The 23,597-nt window shown below is 40.0% G+C and overlaps 1 protein-coding gene and 1 long non-coding RNA gene across 2 annotated transcripts in view; both read right to left on the bottom strand.

Moving 5' to 3' along the window:
* The window catches only part of LOC138955190 (uncharacterized), a 25,176-nt gene extending 2,539 nt beyond the window's left edge, over positions 1–22,637 (bottom strand). Inside the window, exons 1-3 of the mRNA XM_070326849.1 lie at positions 22,147–22,637; positions 20,063–20,221; positions 5,791–6,088 (exon numbers count right to left, since the gene is read on the bottom strand). Coding sequence (XP_070182950.1) covers positions 5,791–6,088; positions 20,063–20,221; positions 22,147–22,446 — 757 coding nt within the window. The 5' untranslated portion in view covers positions 22,447–22,637. The remainder of the gene's footprint in view (positions 1–5,790; positions 6,089–20,062; positions 20,222–22,146) is intronic.
* LOC138955192 (uncharacterized) lies at positions 17,934–19,253 on the bottom strand. The gene is made up of 3 exons (XR_011452137.1): positions 19,212–19,253; positions 18,594–18,679; positions 17,934–18,436 (listed from the first exon to the last, which is right to left on the bottom strand). It is a non-coding gene; the product is annotated as an uncharacterized lncRNA (long non-coding RNA).
* Positions 22,638–23,597: the final 960 nt, after the last annotated feature.

The following is a 23,597-nucleotide window of genomic DNA, read 5'->3' as shown; positions in this document are numbered from 1 at the left end:
TCTAAGATTTTATTTCTGTTTGATTTGTAATATGTTGTGAAGACATATTTATCAATTGATCAACAAAATAAAACATAATACAAAACGACACAACATTGTTAAAATCATTATTGGCCAACGTTGAACGTTTACGAAGGCCTCAATCTTCCCGCGCCGTAGACCAGATTAATAGGTGCTTGATTTTGGTATTTTGATTTTACATAACATTAAACCTTTCTTGGGGTTCATGGTCATGGCAACAGCCATAATAATATTATATCATGTATAATATTACATTTCAGCATATGTGAATTACATGTTATCATGCCAAACTGTCATACATTTTTATTCCCACATCATTCTGATTGATCACAACCAAACCTACTATCAGTGGACACATCCAAATGCAAGCGCCTGTTCTTGACAACTTGCCACTGATCTACAAATATAGATCAGTGCAACTTGCTGGGTCCTTTGTCGCCACAGACACTGTTTGGCCTGTAGGTAAAATGTACAATGTATTTTCTGATTTGTGCACAAAAGCTTTTTTTCTTTTTTCTCTTTTTTAACATAACAATGTTTAATGTCACTGTATGTTTGAAAGACCATGGTCACATTTGTAAAACAAATGTTAAATTAGAAAATAAATAACATTTTGGTTCATGATTTTTTCCTACACCTGTGCTGAAAATAAGAAATAAAAATGTCGGTATATAAGTCACTCAAATGCAGTATAGTATGAATGGTTTGAGTTTGTTGCGGTTGACCCTGCACAGTTCGACCTATGATGTTTTTGTTGAACAATTTTGCCGTCACCCCTCCCATAGGGTGACGTATTTCACAACTTCCTGTGTTACACAAACTCAGTGATAACCAATTTTGCCTTCACCCCTCCCATAGGGTGACGGATTTCACAACTTTCTACTGATGAACAAAGTTGCCTTCACCCCTCCCATAGGGTGACGGATGTCACAACTTCCTGTGAACACAAACTGATGACGTATTTCACAACAAAATGGCGCTGCCCATGGTCAACGTCGAAACTATCCGTATAAATGGGGGCCTCCTGGCCCCCATAATTAGCAAACATTTGTTTTAATAAGAGAAGCAACTGCTCACACGGGTCATCTTCGTTTGTTTTTGTTTTTGTTGTTCGGGGCTCTCTACCACTGCTTCTTCGATTGTGTACTACCTGAAGTCTATCATTCTGATAATCATCGGTCCACGTTATCGCTCTGGTGACCGGCACGGTTGGCCTAGTGGTAAGGCGTCCGCCCCGTGATCGGGAGGTCGTGGGTTCGAACCCCGGCCGGGTCATACCTAAGACTTTAAAATTGGCAATCTAGTGGCTGCTCCGCCTGGCGTCTGGCATTATGGGGTTAGTGCTAGGACTGGTTGGTCCGGTGTCAGAATAATGTGACTGGGTGAGACATGAAGCCTGTGCTGCGACTTCTGTCTTGTGTGTGGCGCACGTTATATGTCAAAGCAGCACCGTCCTGATATGGCCCTTCGTGGTCGGCTGGGCGTTAAGCAAACAAACCAATAAAAAAATCGCTCTAGTCTCTCTGACAGGATGAATAATTACTACGCGCATTAAAGGGAAATCTATCAAAACAAGAATACAGAGTTATCTCCCATATGTTTTTCGCTAAGACGAACGTGATTGTAGAATGGCCGACTTCGACAGTGATCTCTGTTTTGTTCTTCACAGTCAGTATATGATAAAGACATCGTTCTAAGGTCAAAACAAGTCGAAATTTTGAGACTGCTGTGAGAAGGAGACCGTGATATTGTTGCATCACTCCCAACTGTGTACGGAAAAAGTCGTCCGCTCCGTAGCCATTTTGTTATGATCACGGGACAAAGTTGATTATCACGTGACACTTTTGCCATATTTAGAGTTGTTTGCACAGTAAATACATCCGCGAAAGATAGCTCGCTTGAAAGTGTCTTACATAACAATTCCTTTCTAAATTTAAACATTACACAGCACCATGAAAAATCATTATCGACGATCGCGAATCTGCTTATATCAATAACACATTACGAAAAGCTCTAAATATGTAAAAAAAAAAAAAAAAAAAATCGATTTTCTCACCAGAGAAGGAAAACAAAGGCATACTGTCAGGGATAAATGAGACCCGAAGGGAAGTAACTCATTTTGACCTGAGTTCAGGATGGAAGTCTATATTATGATGATGAGTAATATTGAACGCCCTCACGGTAAAACCATCAGGGGCATGTTTTCGGGTTTGACCCCAACTTTAGATGGTAAGAAAAAAAAGAGACAGAAAAAAAAAATAAAATGAAAAGGGCCACCGCAAGGGAGGGATGGTTGTCGCGCTCCAGCTCCCGGTCAACGAGGCACCCGAGCCGTAGGTGGTTTCAAGTAGCGTCATGGAGTTAGTTTGGAGATCCAGCTGGATCATTATGTGTCCGTGCTGGCAGTCAGCGTTGCCGTTGTGGGTCTCTTTTTTTAAAATTTGAATGGAGTTGTGGTGTCACAGTAGCAGGGGCAAGTGCCTTGCCGTCTGGTGGTTTGTCTTGAGGCGGTTTGGTTGTAAAGAGCCTTAGATGCCACAGCCTCGGCAGTCTAAGGTCCTAAGCGTGTCTGGAGGCATATTTTGTGTCTGAAACGCTCGTGGAGCTGTAGCCTCTGCTCCCAAGTTATCTGAGTCTGGAGGAAATTTGGTTATTCGGCTTGCCTGGAGGCTTCTGCCTCAGCCATCCAGGGAGCCATGTCTCACAAAATTGTATGTCTGGAGGCACATTTGGTTTGGTTCTCGTCGCCGGCTGCTGCCTCGGCCAGGCGAGGGTTTATTGTTTTTGTTGTTTCCAAGCTGGGCGTGCTAGGAAGCGGTCTAGAACCAACTCGCGACAGATGAACCGCTCAGGGTGGTAGCCAGGATCATCATCAATTTCTGTCCGAGTGATGGGTGGGGTCGGAGAAAGTCAAGGGTGTTAAGAGCTTTCTCCATTCTGTATTGGACAAGGTCAGCCATCTCCTGTTTAAGGGCACCTCTTCTATTACTACTACTAGTACTACTACTACTAGTTACTACTATCTACGACTACTACTACAGCCTGAAGTCGGTGTACTTAAGAGTGGAACCAAGAGTATACAACAGGGTTCTGCCACTACTACTACTACTACTACTACTACTACTATTACTACTACTACTACTACTATGATTACTGTGATTGGTTTTATGTGTTTGGTTGGTCTCTTCTTTTGGTAGTGCAATAGCGTTATTTATGGATTGTTGTTATCACCATTTACATAAAAACTTATCTGTTAATCCAAACAATGATATAATTACTGTGATGTTCTTAACTACACTTTAACATGGAATGTATGTATGTATGTATGTATGTATGTATGTATGTATGTATGTATGTATGTATGTAGGTATGTATGTAGGTATGTATGCATGTGTGTTGGTGTGTCGGTGTGTCAAGTGTGCAAGTAAAAAGGGTATTGTAGTTGTACATATATTACTTTAGATATTTTTTTTGTTATCATGGGTTTTATGAATTTTCTTCTCTTATTCTTTTATAATTATTAATTAATGACCTATATGTGCTGATGACCAATTTAATTTCCTTTGTTGAATCAATAAAATGTTATGAGTTATGAGTTATGAGTTACTACTACTATTACTACTACTACTACTACTACTACTACTACTACTACTACTACTACTACCTGCAGTCGTTGTAAAGGAAAAAGAGAATGCTTTATGTCCTACAGGCTGGTTATGTGATTCGAGTTTTGACGAGATACACAAGTGTATGCGTTGTTTAGGTGGTATCAGCCATCTGCACTTATGGTAGAATGACCGAGATCTTTTACGTGTCATGGTGACACGGGGGTGGGACATGGCTTCCGTCTCGGGGTCTGCACAAAAAGTTGACCGTCCCGGCCCGAATTCGAACCTGCGACCTTCCGATCACAAGTCCAGTGCTCTACCAACCAAGCTACCGGGCCCCCGCAGTCGTTAAGGAGGTTTAGAAACTGCGTCACCTATCAGCTACGTGACCTACCAGGACACGTATCTCACATGCGGGTCGCGCTGCGTGTGGTGATAAGGTACGTGTTCACGTAGCAAACCCTTCTATACGTCAGGGCAACGTATGTCAGATTTTATCAAGTCCAACCATCCGAGAAAGGTGTAAGGATGCTCAATATTTTCTGGAATCTTCCATCACGCTTCAGTCCATATTTCATAATTCTGGTTTGTATACATCGTAGTCGCCGATGTGTCAAGAGCATGACCCCACGAACGACAAGTTGCTGAGACTTACGTCGCGTATCCTTCTGTGGGCCTATTGAGTGTGCTCGCCTTGATTCACTTCGAAAAGCAGACACAGAGAGCAAAATACCGTTCGTTCAGTGGAATGAATTCAATCCCTCCGGTAGAAAAAAATATGGAAAAGCTCCCTTAGAATGGATTTTAGTGCAAATGTGTCGGTGTCTCGATAATACGTGAACACTGTGACCTTCTTTTTGACAAATTCTGAGCGTTAGATACCACGTTACGTGCATACAACACCCCTATCACTGCGGGTATTCCCACTGTCGATCGCTGTGCGTGCTTCTGATACGGGCGTGATCACGTATAAAACTGTTTTTATACGTGAAGGCAACGTATTTCATATCACTTTAAAATCTAAATATGAACCATTCAAATAAAGTACGAGACCTCCCCTTGCAGCATTTTCCTATATCCTGGCGCATAAACCACATTTTTTAGTTGTGTGATTGCTTGACTAAAATTAAATAAATCGGGTGACCCATTCCAACGGCTCTGCGATATCACAGCAAACCATGAAGCACGCAAGGACGACCCAAGTTAAATTTAGAAATGTTATCTCGACCAAAATACTCCCAGGAAGCAAGTACCTTGCGCGAGGAAGCGTATGTTTAAAAAGACTAAAAATTCAGCATAACAGAAACCTTTTCCCAGGAACAGATCAATTCTGCTAGGTAACCCAATGCACACGTGTATCATGTGTGTATGGTGGTGGTGGGGGGGGGGGGGGGGTGTTGTTGTTTAGTTTGGTTAGTAAAACTGCCTAGCAAGAATGTTTTGTTTCATAAAGACTTTGTAAACGACCCTAAAGTAATGTTCCGTCAAATTCATTTGAATTGAAGGCTAGGTTTGGGTACACACACAAAGGCATGCGCGTACGCACGCATACACGCACACATACAAACACACAAACACACACACATACATACACATACACACACACACAAACACACTCGCACACACTTGGCGTCGCCCATTAACACAGACAGACAGACAGACAAGCAGACAGACATACAAACACACACACAAGACATATACACAAAAAACACACACATTCGCACACGCACACGACAGTCAGAAACACAACGACGCCCACTTACACACTAACACCACTTACACACTTACACCCTTATAAGCGGGGGTGAAAGCGTGGTGGCCAGTGACCCAGAACGAACACAAGCCAACGCTCGAAGTTCGATTGCCCTACTTTTCTTTTCTGTTTCCTTAAAAAAAATCAAAAATCATTGACACACAATGACAGAAGCAGTTTCAACACTGGGTATTGTTGCAGACTTTAGCGCGCTGTCCACGATTTTTTAAAGCACGAAATGCATGATGTTCGAAAGGAGTTTTGCCCTACTTTGATACGTGACGTGGTATCTAACGAGCAATTTTTACATCATTCCTCTGCGTGACTTATCTCAATAGGGATTGGTGAGGTCAGGGTACGTGACGCAATATCTAAACCTCCCTGTTGCATTGTAACACGTAGGCCTACCTTTAAAGAGCGGGACCATGTGCCAGCCCATCACGGCCCCGTAGTTGGAGTACTGGCCAAGGCAGGCCTCCATGTAGAAGATGGGCACGCCCACGAGGCAGGTGACGAAGATGAAAGGAAAGAGGAAGGTGCCCGCCCCGTGCTTGTGAGCCTTGGCGGGAAAGTGCGTGAAGTTTCCGATGCCCACAGACGCCGCCATGAGAGAGATCATGCAGTCGAAACGACCCAGCCAGTGACCGCGCATTGCCTTCCCTTCCGACACAAAGGCTGACCCAGATCCCAAGTGAGACATCACCGACTGAAATGAAGAGTAAGATGAAAGAATAAATGGCTGGTTGAGGACCCAGTACCGACCAAAATGAGAAAAAAGATAACAGAATTAAAATCATAACCGACTGAAACGAAGAGCAAGATGAAAGAATAAAAGGCTGGGTGAGGAACCATTACCGACTAAAATGACTGAAAGGAAGAGCGTACAAAAGGATTAAAATCACGACCGACTGAAACGGAGAGCGAGATAAAACAATTAAAATCATGACCGACTGAAACGGAGAGCAAGATGAAAGAATTAAAATCATGACCGACTGAAACGGAGAGCAAGATGAAAGAATTAAAATCAAGACCGACTGAAACGAAAGCAAGTTGAAAGAATTAAAATCATGACCGACTGAAACGAAGAGCAAGTTGAAAAAATTAAAATCATGACCGACTGAAACAAAGAGCAAGTTGAAAGAATTAAAATCATGACCGACTGAAACGAAGAGCAAGTTGAACAAAATCAAAGTCATGACCGACTGAAACGAAGAGCAAGTTGAAAGAATTAAAGTCATGACCGGCTGAAACGGAGAGCAAGATGAAGGAATTAAAATCATGACCGACTGAAACGAAGAGCAAGTTGAAAAAATTAAAATCATGACCGACTGAAACGAAGAGCAAGATGAAAGAATTAAAATCATGACCGACTAAAACGAAGAGGAAGACAAAAGAATTAAAATCATGACCGACTGAAAATTAGAGCAAAAGAATAAAAGAATAAAAGGCTGGGTGAGGAACTATTACCGACTAAAATGATTTTTAACTTTTTTTTTTTTTTTTTTTTTACATCATAACCAACTGAAACGAAGAGCAAGACGAAAGAATTAAAATCATGACCGACTGAAACGAAGAGCAAGATGAAGGAATTAAAATTATGACCGACTGAAACGAAGAACAAGATGAAGGAATTAAAATCATGACCGACTGAAACGAAGAGCAAAACGAAAGAATTAAAATCATGACCGACTGAAACGAAGAGCAAGATGAAGGAATTAAAATCATGACCGACTGAAACGAAGAGCAAGACGAAAGAATTAAAATCATGACCGACTGAAACGAAGAACAAGATGAAGGAATTAAAATCAAGACCGACAGAAACGAAGAGCAAGATGAAAGAATTAAAATCATGACCGACTGAAACGAAGAACAAGATGAAGGAATTAAAATCAAGACCGACAGAAACGAAGAGCAAGATGAAAGAATTAAAATCATGACCGACTGAAACGAAGAACAAGATGAAGGAATTAAAATCATGACCGACTGAATTGAAGAGCAAGATGAAAGAATTAAAATCATGACCGACTGAAACGAAGAGCAAAATGAAAGAATAAAAGGCTGGGTGGAAGATCCATAAAAATAAGTCTGAAATTAAGAAAAAACTAAAAGAAAATTAACATTTTGAAACATGGGAAAGGACTCAAAGCAGTTCTGCCACATTTTCTTTTACCTTACTATCGCAGTTGAGGGTATACACATTCCAAATATGCTCACAACCATATCCCACAGACGACTTATTACACTTTGAGTGGTGCCAGTCAAACTTTACTGTATGCGGTTCGTCAGTTCGTATTTCTCCGAAAACATGTGATTGAATTTGACGTATTATGTACGTACAGACAATCAGTAACACGGTATGTGCGCATCGTCTGCTTTGTTTTCAGACATATGCATAGACTGCGTTCTCTTAAATCCCGGTCACACATAGACGACGCTTCTGCTACGGTGGAAAAGTGTTCGAGAGCGTGGCCTATCGTGGGCCAAACGTGGGTCCTGGGAGGATCTCCATGAGCGTGGTTTGGTCGGGGTGGGATCTGCTAGGTCGGGAAGCTGCACGCTCTCCCTACGCTTAGGTTGAACTGCACAAAACAAACGTAGCCGGGTCGACGTGGCGCAGTTCAGTCCTGCTGTAGTTAAAACAAGTCGCGTAAAGGCGAAAATACAACATTTAGTCAAGTAGCTGTCGAACTCACAGAATGAAACTGAACGCAATGCAACGCAGCAAGACCGTATACTCGTAGCATCGTCAGTCCACCGCGCACGGCAAAGGCAGTGAAATTGACAAGAAGAGCGGGGTAGTACTTGCGCTGAGAAGGATAGCACGCTTTTCTGTACCTCTCTTCGTTTTAACTTTCTGAGCGTGTTTTTAATCCAAACATATCATATCTATATGTTTTTGGAATCAGGAACCGACAAGGAATAAGATGAAGGTGTTTTTAAATTGATTTGGACAATTTAATTTTGATAATAATTTTTATATTTTTAATTTTCAGAGCTTGTTTTTAATCCAAATATAACATATTTATATATTTTTGGAATCAGAAAATGATAAAGAATAAGATGTACGTAAATTTGGATCGTTTGATTGATAAAAAAAATATTTTTTTTACAATTTTCAGATTTTTAATGACTAAACTCACTCATTAGTTTTTAAGCCACCAAGCTGAAATGCAATACCAAACCCCGGCCTTCGTCGAAGATTACTTGACCAAAATTTCAACCAATTTGGTTGAAAAATGAGAGCGTGACAGTGCCGCCTCAACTTTCACGAAAAGCTGGATATGACGTCATCAAAGACATTTATCAAAAAAATGAAAAAAACGTATGGGGATTTCATACCCAGGAACTCTCATGTCAAATTTCATAAAGATCGGTCCAGTAGTTTAGTCTGAATCGCTCTACACACACACACAGACAGACAGACAGACATACACACACACACACACATACACCACGCCCTCGTCTCGATTCCCCCCTCTACGTTAAAACATTTAGTCAAAACTTCACTAAATATAAAAAAAAGAATTTGCTATGTGCTGGATTTTGACGGCGATATGCCCCGATTTGATAACTTTTTCAGATCGGAGTGATCGGCATGGTCTTCGTGAGGACGTAGAGCTGTGTGAACGGGGCCTCAGGGGTATGCTGCACACGACTTGGCAAACTTGTACAGGACGCTTTTTGTGTCAGTCATAGCACTGCGAACAGCATGTGCGTTTGGATCATAGCATTTCGAGAAACTTGTCGTTGGTTTGTTTAAATGAGTATTACCCACTTCCTTCAAAGACTAAAGTCACAAGAGTCAGGCTTAACTACCATCTCGTAGTAGTTCATGTGGCTGGAATGGATGATACTGATGTAAATGCTTTGTTTCAAATGTTTTTATTACTGTATGCGGATGATACTGTGATCTGCTCAGAGTCTGAAAAAAACCTGCAAGAATGTTTAAACAAAATGCACGAATACTGTTTAAAATGGCGTCTAAATATCAATGTAAACAAAACGAAAGTTATATTTTTGTCCAGAGGTAAAATTAGAAATAAACCACTGTTTACGTACAATGGCAATTTAATCGAAGTAGTGTTTGATGTAATGTACTTGGGTCTTAAGATTAATTATAATAATACATTTTCAGTCGCACAGAAGAATCTATATGATCGTGCCTCAAGGGCAATGTTTGTTCTTTTGCGCACTTGTAGACAATTGTCACTACCTGTGGACATACAAGTTGACCTGTTCGATAAAATGATTGCTCCAATTTTATTGTATGGATGTGAAGTATGGGGTTTTGGCTCCTGTGAACTTGCTACTAAACTTCAATTGCGTTTTTATAAAATTGTTTTCAAACTAAAAAAATCAACTCCAAATGCTATGATATTTGGTGAACTTGGAAGATATCCACTGGATGTTAATATGAAATGTAGAATGCTTTGCTATTGGTATAAACTGATTAGTCCTATTCATAAAAATAAATTTTCAAGTATTGTGTATTGCTTTACTTATAGATTGTATATCAACAAGATGATTGAATCCAAGTACTTATGTTTCATTGAAAAAACCTTAAATGAAATTGGTCTCTCTGGCCTTTGGACTTCTCAAGAAAATATTCAATACTCAAGCACATGGTTTAAAAAGAAAGTAAAAAGAAGTCTATATGACCAGTATATCCATAAATGGTTTACAGAAATTGGAACAAAAAATATGTTTTGGAATTATCGAATGTTCAAAGATATTTTTGAATGTGAAGACTACGTCACAACCCTGCCATATCAGCAATGTGTTTCAATGATGAAGTTTAGAACATTAAACAACAATTTACCTGTACAGAAAGAACGTTATCTTAACATCCCGAGGTCAGAAAGAACTTGCACCAAATGTGTATCGCATGACATAGGTGATGAATTCCATTATTTATTTGTCTGTGATTTTTTCAAAGAAGAAAGAGCTGAGTTGTTACCACCTTACTATTGGAAAAAACCTAATGCACTTAAATTTAAAAAGTTGTTTGCTACTAAGAAAAAGAAATTGCTAAAGAATATTTTGGACTTTACTAATAGAATTTGTAACAGTTTTTCATAATTTTTATTTTTATTTTCTATTTTTTAATTTTATTTATTTATTATATTAGCATATATCATGATTGTATTGATTGTATGTATTGTTCAAAATGCCCCCATGGGTTATGGACCAATAAACTTGAAACTTGAAACTTGAAACTTGCTATCACGCTTACATCCGACATCTCTGACGCACTTTAGTTATAGTCACTCACGACCCAGTGTCAAAGGAAAAATTGTCCGCTGGGAAAAAGAGTCCTACGGACTATCATTTCTGGAAGCCGGACATTTTTTTATGACTTTGAGCAGACTCATTTTTTGGAGGGCAGAAAGTCCTAGTCTATTTTTAGGGGTCGGACTTTGGCTCCGGGGAGACATCTTTTCCTTTTACACGAAGTCCTGGGAAGCAAGGTCCACCGTCTTTGAATCAGGCAGACACTTTCACACCGGATCATTGTGTAGGATGCTAACAGGCCCCGGCCTAACTCGCCGCTTCCCATCTCGCCGCTTCCGAACTCGCCGCTTCTCATCTCGCCGCCAATTATCTTGAGTTTTGCAAGAGAGGCGATTCGCCGCTTCCCACCTCGCCGCCAATTATCTTGAGTTTTGCAAGAAAGGCATTTCGTCTGTCACACACACACACACACACATACACACACACACACACCCACACACATATACATATACACACACACACACACACACACACACACACACACACACACACACACACACACACGTATACATATACTGTAAAAGGAGAAATTAAAAATGCGAATGTGCATGTCCAACAGATGACTGCATTTGCCACAAAAAGGTTACACGGGTAACGATAATTAAAATTGCACACATATACGGTAAAAAGTAACGTTAATTAAAAGTGCGAGTCCTATAGGTGGCGAAAAATAGCAATTGCCATGCTGCTGTTTGCACGAGAAACGTCAACTGCATCGTTAGGAATACACGGGGGCGAGATGGCACTGCTTGGGGGGGGGGGGGGGGGGGGGGGGGGGGGGGGGGGGGGGGGGGGGGGGCGGGGGGCGAGATGGCACCCTTGGCAGTTTGTAAGCAAGTAGACCGTGAAGACGGCGACTACAAAGCGGCGGCGAGATGGGTGGCGGCGAGTCGGTACCTCGCCACAGATAGCACTGAGGACGGTTACTGTACACCAATTATTCAGCACCAGTCGATTGACCCTACTTTTAGCTTTGTCCCTGATCTGCATGCAAAGCAATGTATCACAAATTCACAAGGATTGCCCTTGAATTGTTTTGAGTAGTATATTTGCTGTTGCAGTCTATATTCAGAGCGCATACCTACGTCGTCGTGGAATTTTGGCGTAAATCATTTTATGCAGCTTTTTGGTAGAAGGCCAAAACTGATAAAAAGTGTTATTATGAATTAGTGTTTATATTTGTACCTGGTACGAATAGAAAAAAAAGAAAAAGTAAATCATGTTTTTCATCGTATTATAGAGAATATTTCTCATTGAGAATAATTTACTTAGTCTAAAGCACAAAAACACCAAGAATCCAGTTACGCCAAAATTTCAAGACGTCCCGCTGTTGCCGATACCCCCATTCCACACATCCGTTCTAGGTCCCGTTCCCGTAGCGACCAAGCAACGGCACGGGAATGGGAGGGATCGGGAGGAGACCTTAAAGTGTAACTAAACAGACATTTTGAAGTGTCAGCTTTACTGAATTGCTTTATGTTTTGTCCAAGTATAGACCTGTAGAAGCGATACTGGACGATTTTTCCAACGTTTACTGTGTTTTCTGATTAACTACGATTTTTTAAAAGTGTTGAACCCATTTCAGATTTACCTGATTATCTGTTCTTGATTTGATACTTCCAAAGAACAAGTGGTACTTTGAGTTCCGGTTTTATGTTTTAACCAATCAGAATTTGGTTCCTAAATAAAATCGTCTGCTGCCTGTCCCAGCAGAGTCGGCAACAAGCTCTGCTTGCCACATGTGTGATGTTACCAACAGAAATAACCATAAATTGGGCAAGGTAGCAATGTAAATGAATTGCATCTAATGTGCTTGTACTGCATCTCTGGCCTTTGAATTTTCTCCAAATGTACTGGCTCAGCGTGAGAGGCAACATCCTGTCGAAGTCGTAAGCACGAGGCTGACTGGGAGATTATTATTCGAAGAGCATGCTGAAACGGATTGTAAGTACAATATTTTACATGTTCTCGACATTTCTGTTGATCTTTCCTTAACTTTAATTGTTTCCTTGATTTAAAACCCTAGGGCTTGTATTTTCAGTTATGATACTAAGCACGTATCTTTACCACAGTATCCGATCACTTCACACTTGAATTTTGGAATGATGAAGTGGAATTATTTCTGGATCTAATTTATTCCTTGTTCCCCCCCCCCCCCCCCCCCCCCCTCTCGATTTCTTTTTTCGCCACATATGTATTGTCGTGTGAGGGGGTAGATGCGTGTACTGGCTGATTTTTTTTTTACTTCGGTCGATACAGATGATTGGAAAAAAAAAACTTGTCAAGGATTTCAGAATTTAATAGATCTGTTCGAAGTTTTTACGGGATGGGTCCTGTTACAATACAGACTGAATGTGCCCAAGATGAACTTTTGATCAAACATACACACACAAATGAATCACTTGAGTTTGTTATACGGCGAATGTCCAGTTTCCACCACCACGTCTGTGGTATGTTTTTATACTGTTTGATTGAATAGACTGACGTGCATTCTCTCGCAAATGTGCGCGCGTGTGTGTTTGTCTGTGCCTTAGACTTATTAATCAAAGATGATGTTGCACATTGCAGATCTATGCGACAGGAGCAAGTGGACAAGACAGCTACATTTGTCCGAGCGAAGATCCAACGGTAAGCTCTTTTAGCCGAAGACAGCGAGCCTGGGTGCATGCAAGCTTCTATCATGTTCGTGTGAGTGCTGCAGGGCTATTAGACGACTTTTCATTATTCTTGATTTGGAGATCCATGCAGGGTATTAGAAAGTGCAGAATATACACGTTTGAACAAATACGATGTGTGTTTGCTCTGAAAAAAAGAAAAGACGCAACAAACAAACATTGTATTTGTTTAAAGTATCACAAATACGTATTACCTGTATCTGCATGTTTTGATAATGATGAAGGGTAAATTACTTTGACGTGTGCTTTTTTTTTTTTTTTTAACCACACTGATAACGAATGATAGAAAAACAGACACACTTAATAACATATCCACAAAAATTGTAACAATAAATGTAAGCTGAACAATGCCTGCAACACATTTCAGGCCTCAGAAGGAAGTAATTATGAGATTCAGACAGAGAGAGAAAGCCCAACACGAAACCAGTTGTGACATTTTTTATTTCATTATGTAATATTAAAAACACGACAACAACGTATTTCCTGTACTTAGTTTCGTGCAATTATGGATTGCAAAGTATGTCTAATTGAGTGGCATAAAGAGGCACAGTTGCATGAAAAACCAACTCGGATCCGTAATATATAGGATCAGGATTTTACATGGACACAACCTAGAATTTAACATCCTGGGGGGAGGGGGGTACTGCGCCTTTCACATCAAGATGTAAAGATCTATTTCAAATAATACTTATTAGAAGGGAACAAAATCAAACAAACTGCAACAATCGTTCTGAGGGGAGAGAATTACCTCTTCCAAAGAAATTACCTCCCTTGTTTTTCTTGTCGTGACTTATGTAGAGTAAAGTGAATAGAAAGTGAATCAGTCAGTAACAAAAAAAAAACCACAACATTTCTTAAGATCAATGAGGAGTCTTGAAGTATTTGTCAATGTTAATCTTGTATGCATAACAAACAATATATTACGGATTGATAATGAAAGAAAATCGTCTCTTCTACAGGGTTGACCCCCCTAAAAAGGACACCCACAACCATGCAAATTACTTCTGCATCTGTTGAACCAATTATTTTATATATGGTATTCATTAACTTCAGTTTATGTTCTGCCTTTCCAGTAAGTGGCAATTTTGTAAATTGAATGGTCTGACTTTTGTGCAATTTTAATTTTTTTCTCCAAATTCGGGGGTCGACTAAACAGAACGAGTTTTGACATTGAGCGGTAGCCATTTTTACCTAATTTAAACCCTTCAGGCTTTTACCTTTTTGATTATTTTGAATGTCTGAGTATGTAAAAACATCCCCTTCAACCCCCAGGCTATCGATGACCTGAAGAAAGCTAGGTTCAGGGCAATCCTCAGACACGAAAGCGTTGGTGTCATTGGTGATGCAAAAGTTAGATAATTTAACCTACAAATTTGCCACTTTGTGAACTGCACATGCATAAAATCAAGTTTAAGTATGCTGAATAGGAAGTTATCCAGTCAATTGGTGTAGAAGTTATAGCATTTCTGTCAGTTAACAGTATTTAAAATCTCTAAAGTAAAATCTGACATATTCGAAAGTTTTGCATAAACACCCAGACAATTTTTACGATACTCTCCTAAGCTTCTCCAATTCTCAGCCCTGTCTTGGAAAGGAATTCGAATAAGGCAGTCAAAATAACTTAGTTTGGAGCACCCATCAATCAGAATAAGCATTTACTTTTGACACAGGAAATATCTTCTACCGAAAGCTCTCCTGGTTTTATTCTACATTTTTCCTGCATAATGGTAACAAATTTAATGATAAATCTAAACAACGAAGTGACTGTGGTAAGATGAACAAAGTTAAAAAAAAAACCAAAGGATTACTGTAAATGGTTTACGAATCGAAATCTAAACAAGTTTTAATGATAAGTAAAATGATAAAAAAATAAAATAAAAAAAGCTAACGTCCTCGCATTTGTCCAGAATTATTCCATGTTTAACATGGGAACAGAGGGATAATTGGTCTAAAGAATTTTTAAAAAGGAGGGTTAGGGTAACCCTAACCCTCTTTGGACTGTATCTGTATGCAATGCCCGCTATAGGTGAAAGACTTTTGTGGAAGCCATGGAAGAATGCATCGCTGTTGTGCTGGTTCAGCTTGAGGTCCTGTCCTAGCGAATATCCTGCACACACAAAAACACGACTTTTTAAGCCACTTATGTTGCATTCCGTGACATAGCTTTGTTAAAACCGTGTGCCTGATAATAATGACAGATTTTGTTGATATATACATTTTTTTTAAGACACCCCATATAATATTGTTTGACAATCTCTTTCAACATAGTTTACGAATCACCAATATGTATACAAACGCAAATAACCCACAGGTCAATAAATTACTTTCCAGAGAGAGAGAGAGAGAGAGAGAGAGAGAGAGAGAGAGAGAGAGAGAGAGAGAGAGAGAGAGAGAAAGAGAGAGAGAGATTAAAACTAGAAAATGTGTGCTATATAAAACAAGGATAATCTCTGTCACTTGTACCTGCATGGTGTTTACTGCGCTATATACACAACCTGTTTTATTTCATTTTTTATTTTTTATTTGGGGGGGGGGGGGGGGGGATGTTTTGTGATGAGGGTTTTTTCAAAGCCTTTACTGCTTTAGTCATTGAATCCACCCGACTTCGATTTATTGTTCAGTGATGGGTAATTATGTGACCAACTATGTAAGTTAGTGATTGTTCTGGCTTCATACAATGACATTGCATTAATTTTATAAGTGTATGTGTGTGTGTTTCAGGCAAAAGCTGATATTACAGTCCTAGTTGTATGCAGTACCTCTGCTTCTTCGTTCAGGAATCAAAGTATACAATCTAAACCGATTATTTTGTTAAATAATGTTCAGCTTACCATCCCGAAGAAGGCAGTAACGTGCCGAGATACTGATTATAGATATTAACGTACCTAACCTGGTTACTGGTGTGTTTTCTTTTTATTTCAATAATGTAAATGTGTGACAACTTGCAGGGTACTTGATGGTCAGAGCAATTTTTCTGGCAAAAGACCTTTTATGGATCAAAGAAAACTTTTGTCATGGTGCACAAGTCAATCAATTTGGTTGATAAATAATTTGTGCTGCATTTTCCCTGGTTCCAAAACGTAGTATGTATTACCACATGTCCTTACCTGTCATTGGCATCACATGATTCTCTGCAAGCAGTCTTTTGTGGAAATACGTCATTTAACACTTGCACTTATAGTAGGTGGCTGTGGAACGGTAGACATGCAACGACAACGAACAACAAAAGACAAAGTGTGGAGTACACTCATTTTTCTTAACATACGCTAAGTTTCTTTGAGAATGCTCCAAGTGAAAATCAGGGGTTCCTAGGCCTGATATCACAATTAAACAGCTTCTTCTCAGAATCAGGAGGGAAAAAACTGTTATATGGCGAGTTGTCGTGACAAGAACAGACAGCAGCAGCAGCAACAACAACATTGCTAAATCGTCGCTTTAACAAAATTTCATGTTTAGCATCGCAGACAAAGCACGGCTACTGATCCGACCAAAGCCACACTTCATGCACGATGGGCACATTGTTATGGCCAGCTTGTAAACGTGCGCATTGTGTATGTTTTACATAGAATTGAATGTGTTTGTCGTTGTGTCTGTCATCTATCCTAGTCGTTTGATTTAGAATAAAGCAAACTTATTACAATGACGATTTTCTTCGGTTTTTGATGAAGGATTGGCATCAAGACTTTTCCTATTTTCCAACTCTGCCACCATACACTGGCCGTTCAGGTCTGCGTGTCGACCACATGGTGTGTGATCAGATTTTTCGGACATGTTCACAATGCTTACATGACCACCAAATGGAAAATCAGTTGGTATTTGTTATGTTTTTTGTGTTAGCACAATCTTCATACAAGTAAACAGAAACAGTTTTGTTGCAAACAGAGCCTTCATAAGAAAAAATGCTTCTAAGTCAAAATACATACCCCCTTTTTCGTATTGCGTAAAATATACCCATAAATTCTGAACATCATATTTTTATTTTTTTTCACAACAATGAAACCAAATTTTGGCATATGTTTTAGCAATACATTCACAATAAAACCTATGAGTTTGAAGGCTGCATCTTGTTTTGTTTATTTTTGAGAATTTTTTGCAAACCCATGCAAATGGCCAGTTTCTGGGGAGAGACTGGGGAGATAATGGCCAGTATAGAAAGAGTTAATAAGTAAACTAATGTCAGAAGTAGGTATTTACCTTGTTTGCCTTCGCGTTCTTGATAGCCCGCTGCAGCATTTGTATCACTTCCCTTGACATTCAAAACGCCAATGTATTTCTGAAAGGAAAATAAAGATATTGACCGAAACATCACACAAGTGGTATATCATGCTAGGTTTTGTTTACAGTGCCTGTTCTACGACCACATCTGATTGTAATTTAAATAAAGAAAAACTATCCATTTATTACTTCTCTATTTGTGTGTGTTTGTGTGTGTGCAGGGGCGGATCACATCATTTTTAAGGGGGAGTTTCCAAATTTCTTTTAGGGACAATTTGACGACGCGAAGCGTTTAGTTGAAGACACGAAGCGTTCAACCTCCTTGTGGGGGGGGGGGGGGGGGGGGGGGGGGGGGGGGGGTCCGACAAATGTTGATAAAAACAAGGAAAATGGATCAATCTGAGCCAAGAAACATCCCCTAATACACCTTCCAAAAAAGTAAATATATTAAGAAGAAAAATTTTAATCACAACAAGGACAATTGATCGATCTGGCACAACCTGAGCAAACTGATTAGCCAACTTCTTTCCAAAATCGTCACTTAGAATACAAAGGCCGGCTCCTAAGTGGTCCGGAAACCCCGAAACCCCCCTCCGGATCCGCCCAGTGTGTGTGTGTGTGTGTGTGTGTGTGTGTGTGTGTGTGTGTGTGTGTGTGTGTGTGTGACCGATGACCGTCTCTAAATTCTAATCGTTGCGTTTGCATGGTAATAAAGTTTTAATACTGGATATGCCCATGAAAAAATATCATTTCTTGTTCATGTCATTGTGTGTGTGTGGCCAGGACCGTGACTTCTGCTTGCCTCGACGACTTCAGAAAAGACACAAAATGCCAGCAGGCGTATGTTCTTGGAGCACTCAGTATGCCGTCATCTGCAAACAAATAAATACAAATTATTCAATTGTGTAAATAAAGAACAATCATTTTAATATATTACAACAAAAAATTCATGTAGTCTTCACCAGAGACATCCACTACACTATCTTTAAATAAAACTGCCGTAAAAAATTGAAATACTATAAAACTTACCCCCACTCAGATCTATTTGGGATTATTCAAGTTTCAACCATGAAACGATGCCGGTTTGGATCAGATCTGCTAGTTTGCCGCTGAAACTGAAATCAAAGGCGATCTTCAGAACTATTTCTAATCTTGTATTTGTGATTAATATAAAATACTGATCTTCCCAATAGAAGCTGATGTGTATACACATGACCAGGACAAGGTATTTTGTTACAGGGCATTTACGCAAACGTCGCAGTTCAAAATATCGTTTTAGATCTGATTTTGTACAGCAGCCTGTGTGATTCAGAATCGTCTGCCCTTTTTCGGTTTAACATTTTATGGACGATTCCTATGAGACTGCTCAATCATAACTGATGACAAATTCAGAAACAGATGATGGTTTCAAGTAGGCTACAGTAATGATTCGTTAAAAATGTCAAGCCACTCGTCGATCATTCATACTCAAAGAACCCAAGCCAAATCTGCTCTGGTTCCGAGCAGCTTTTTCCAACTGAGACCCATCTGCCGCGAAAAGATAGACCACAAACAAGCGGCACTGTACCATGCTTTCGTTTATGTTGCTAAACAGATTAAATGTGCATTGTAAATGTGCTTACAACAAAGAAATGCATCCTTACTTACCACAAAAATACTGGTACCACATTCATCGCACTTGTGTCTTCTTACCAAAACCTATCGATATGTTTGTTTACGATATATTGGTAATTACTAACCGTTAACTATTTTTCAAAAATCTGAAATGACTTTTAAGAATCAAAGAAAGATTCGCTAAAACGGTTGACTTCAGAAAATAAGCAATATTTTTCTGAACCATGAAATAAAAATCGAAAACTCCGTTTGATCTTTTATTTTGGTAGATTGATGACAACAGCCGGAACTGAAAGTACCAGAACCAAAAATTAAGGGCATTAATCAGGTAAACTAAGAAGATTGTCGTTCCTGGCGCGCACTTCACATGTCCGTCAAACAGTGTCCGAGTGAGAGAAAAAAAAAAATGTTTTCGCAGTTCGACAGTATATGAGGCCCTTCTTCATATCAAAGTGTAAAGGTTGCTGAACGATGTTTTTCCTTTTTGCTTGTTTAGTTACACTTTAATGGAACGCCAATGGACGTTAACGGAATTTCTTCGAACGGTAAGAACGGTTGAGACGGGTGAGTTCGGGCTGCATCTTCAAAATGTAAGCCATTCCCCGCCCGTTCCAAATGAACAGTAATGGAACCTTAACACGTCGGCAACGAAACTCATGGATCATTGATGGAATTAACGCAATGGTAACGCAACGCTAGCGCTCTCACACACTGAGTTGTCATACCCACATTCCACACATCCGTTCTAGCTTCCGTTCCAGCCGTCCTGAGGACGGCTGCCACTATGGTCAGACGCTGCTCAAAGATGCCCAAAACGGCCGTTTGCGCAGCGTCTCATTGTTGTGGCTAGAACGGATGTGTGGAATGGGGGTATAAGATCTTACCCCATGTTTGACAATAGAAAGGATGTATTCCCAGACTCTGAAATTGGTGATTTGGCTGCAGACAGTCTCGTTCGATGTGTGGTGTCTTGCTAAGCGGGTGTCCTCCAGCTTGTTTGATTTGAAAGAGGCTCGGTCAGAGCAGGGGCTCCGGTTCGGCATCTGCGCAATGTCAAAGATAGATGTGGGAAAATTCAACACACAAATCCGCACGCATGCGCATCTCACATGTCACGCAGTTTCTGGAAATGGCGAGAAATGGAATAGGTTATTGTAGTTTGTCTAGCTATTTGGATATTTTTATTCGCCGGGCTTTGTGTGGTCGACAGCAGAAGACGAACAAGTCGCGTAAAGCGAAATTACGACATTTAGTCAAGCTGTGGAACTCACAGAATGAAACTGAACGCACTGCATTTTTTCACAATGACCGTAGTCCGCCGCTCGTGCAAAAGACAGTGAAATTAACGAGCCTGTTTAGCGTGGTAGTGGTTGCGCTGTGCTGCATAGCACGCTTTTCTGTACCTCTCTTCGTTTTAACTTTGTCAGCGTGTTTGTAATCCAAACATATCATATCTATATGTTTTTGGAATCAGGAACCAACAAGGAATAAGATGAAATTGTTTTTAAATCGATTTCGGAAATTTAATTTTAATCATAAGTTTTATATTTTATTAATTTTCAGAGCTTGTTTTTAATCCGAATATAACATATCTATGTTTTTGGAATCAGTAAATAATGAAGAATAAGATGAACGTCATTTTGGATCATTTTATATAAAAAAAATTTAATTACAATTTTCAGATTTTTAATGACCAAAGTCATTAACTAATTTTTAAGCCTCCAAGCTGAAATGCAATACCGAAGTCTGGCCTTTGTCGAAGATTTCTTGGCCAAAATTTCAATCAATTTGATTGAAAAATGAGGGTGTGACAGTGCCGCCTCAACTTTTACAAAAAGCCGGATATGACGTCATCAAAGACAATTCTCAAAAAAATGAAAAAAACGTCTGGGGATATCATACCCAGAACCTCTCATGTAAAATTTCATAAAGATCGGTCCAGTAGTTTACTCTGAATCGCTCTACACACACACACCCCCACAGACAGACACAGACAGACACACACAGACACACACACACACACACACACACACACACACACACACACACACACACACACACACACACACACACACACACACACTCTGAGCGCTCTCGCGCCGTTAGTCAGAACAGGAGGTGGTCCATATTAGGAGCCGGTCCATATTAGAAGCCCTTCCCCTATTACAGAACCAAATCTTCGTGATTTTGTCACAAATAAACCATAATTCCGATAATACACAACTGTATACAAATAGAACATACCAATCAAGGTTATTTGTTCATAGAGTTCATAAAATGGAAAGAATATATTTGGTTCTAAAAGAATCCGTATTGTTGGATTGCCGCAGGGCGTCCGGAAGAACGTTCCTGAGGCTGCTTCCTGAATAAACAAGACTTGATTTAAATAGGTCTATCCTAGGAAGAGGAGTGTTTAGTTTTATAAAGTGGTGCGAATTCTTCAAGTTCAAAGAGAACTTTGAACAAATGGTTTCGGGTGCATTTTCTGTCATAATTTTATGCATCATTATTCCTTTGTTATAATTCATTCTTGACTTTAGAGGTAGGACCCCTATGTTGATGTAGTCCGAGTCGGTGAGAGTAGTCTGTTTGAGTAATACTACTTTTAGCGCTCTTTTGTGTAATCTGCTGAGTAGCATTAGGGAATGATCACTTGCTGAGTCCCATAGACTGATAGAGTGGATGCGTAATTAATAAGAGACTGAATATGAGCAGTGAAAAATAACTTCCTGGCTTGACAAATAAGGAAGTGTTTAATTCTAGATAAGAGGTACACTTTCTGAGAGAGAGAGAGAGAGAGAGAGAGAGAGAGAGAGAGAGAGAGAGAGAGAGAGAGAGCACTTTCTGAGAGAGAGAGAGAGAGAGAGAGAGAGAGAGAGAGAGAGAGAGAGAGAGAGAGAGAGAGAGAGAGAGAGAGAGAGAGAGAGAGAGAGAGAGAGAGAGAGAACGAGCTACCAGAAAGACTTACTGACGCAGGCGAAGAGTCGGTAGGCCTATCGTTCCAGGAGCCATCACGAGACAAAGTCAAATTCGACTTTTTGCCAGGGGACAACTCGGATTTCCGCGGCGGATTCGGAATCAACGATACTGGAAGGCTGGAGGTCTGAGGAATCTCCCGTGCGGAGAGATCAGCCTCTTCCGGTAAGTTTTTCTCCACATTCACAGCCTTCTCAGATGACTCCGAATTTGTTTCGGATTGTAATGCTGCTGCGGATGCTGGTTCCATATTGGATGTTATTTCTGGTTTGGGTTCGCTCATTTTGAACATTCAGTGACAACAACCACACTCCTTGTCAATCAACTAAATCAAAGTCTTGAACGCACCGTAAGCTGTGGCAGGTTACTCACATACTTCGTTATAGAAGCTTCTATAAACCCCCAAATAGGACAGAGCCAAAAGTGCGATAATCTGAAATGGACCCATGGTCCTCGGAATAGACATATTATCGATTAGATGGCGCGAGTGCTTCCACAGACATCTGTGACGTATTTTCTTCTGTTCTTTTTTTTTTAGTTGATGTTGAATGACATCAAAAGTGGAATAAGTAAGTGTGGTCCCTTCTCGTCTTGGCTGCCGTAACACTTTTGATTGGCCAAGCTAGCCGAGACTAATCAGAAATGAATGGTCATCTCAAGAAAAATACGTTATATGTGGCCATTTCTGCGAAAAGGGACCTTGTTGAGCTAAGCCTCTGATTGGAGAAACGCGGGGTCAAAGTTAGAGCAAAATGTAAACAAACTTTGCTGTGCTGACTGATGCCCACTTCAAGTTGAATTTCTAAAATGTTCAATGAATTATCAGCGATAGTACAATGAACAGCAATTTAAAGTAATGGAAAATAGTCTTGGGATCAACATTACAAACTTCTACAAATGTTTATGTTCATTCCTCCTCAGGAAAAACACATCGAACCGATGACAAGTTGACTGCGATGATGCCGAAAATGCCGACAGAGTGTTTTGTTGTGCTTCGAGAAAAAAAATTTCGTCGCTAGTTTTGGTCAAGTTAAAACAACTTACCTATTTTTTTTTTAATGTTTGACAGTAAGCTTAATATAAACTTTCATCTGGAAGCACATTCAGCAAAGTGATGTAGCCAAATCATCACACAGCTACATTTCACTAGACGGATCTATACGCATAGTTCAGGTAGATCTGACTTTCACGCGACCGTAGCACTGTACGGAAAAGCAGACGACAAATGCAGTTGCCCGATGAAGAACAGTTACTCCCCGTTTACATCTTTAGTTGCTTCCCTTGCTAAAGTTACTGATATTTAGATCAGTGGTTACTGACTGGGGCATTCTGTTCTTTGCAGCTGTGAATTCTGATAGTGGAAGGGCAAGTCAGTCTTCTCAGTTGAACACGGAATGTTCTGCTGACAGAAGTCACTTTGGGATAAGACAACGATTTTGTTGA

This window comes from Littorina saxatilis, unplaced genomic scaffold (assembly GCF_037325665.1).
Source record: "Littorina saxatilis isolate snail1 unplaced genomic scaffold, US_GU_Lsax_2.0 scaffold_784, whole genome shotgun sequence".
Lineage (NCBI taxonomy): Eukaryota > Metazoa > Mollusca > Gastropoda > Littorinimorpha > Littorinidae > Littorina > Littorina saxatilis.
The sequence above is the reverse complement of the archived record's forward strand: the minus strand, read 5'-3'. Positions and strand labels throughout refer to the sequence as shown.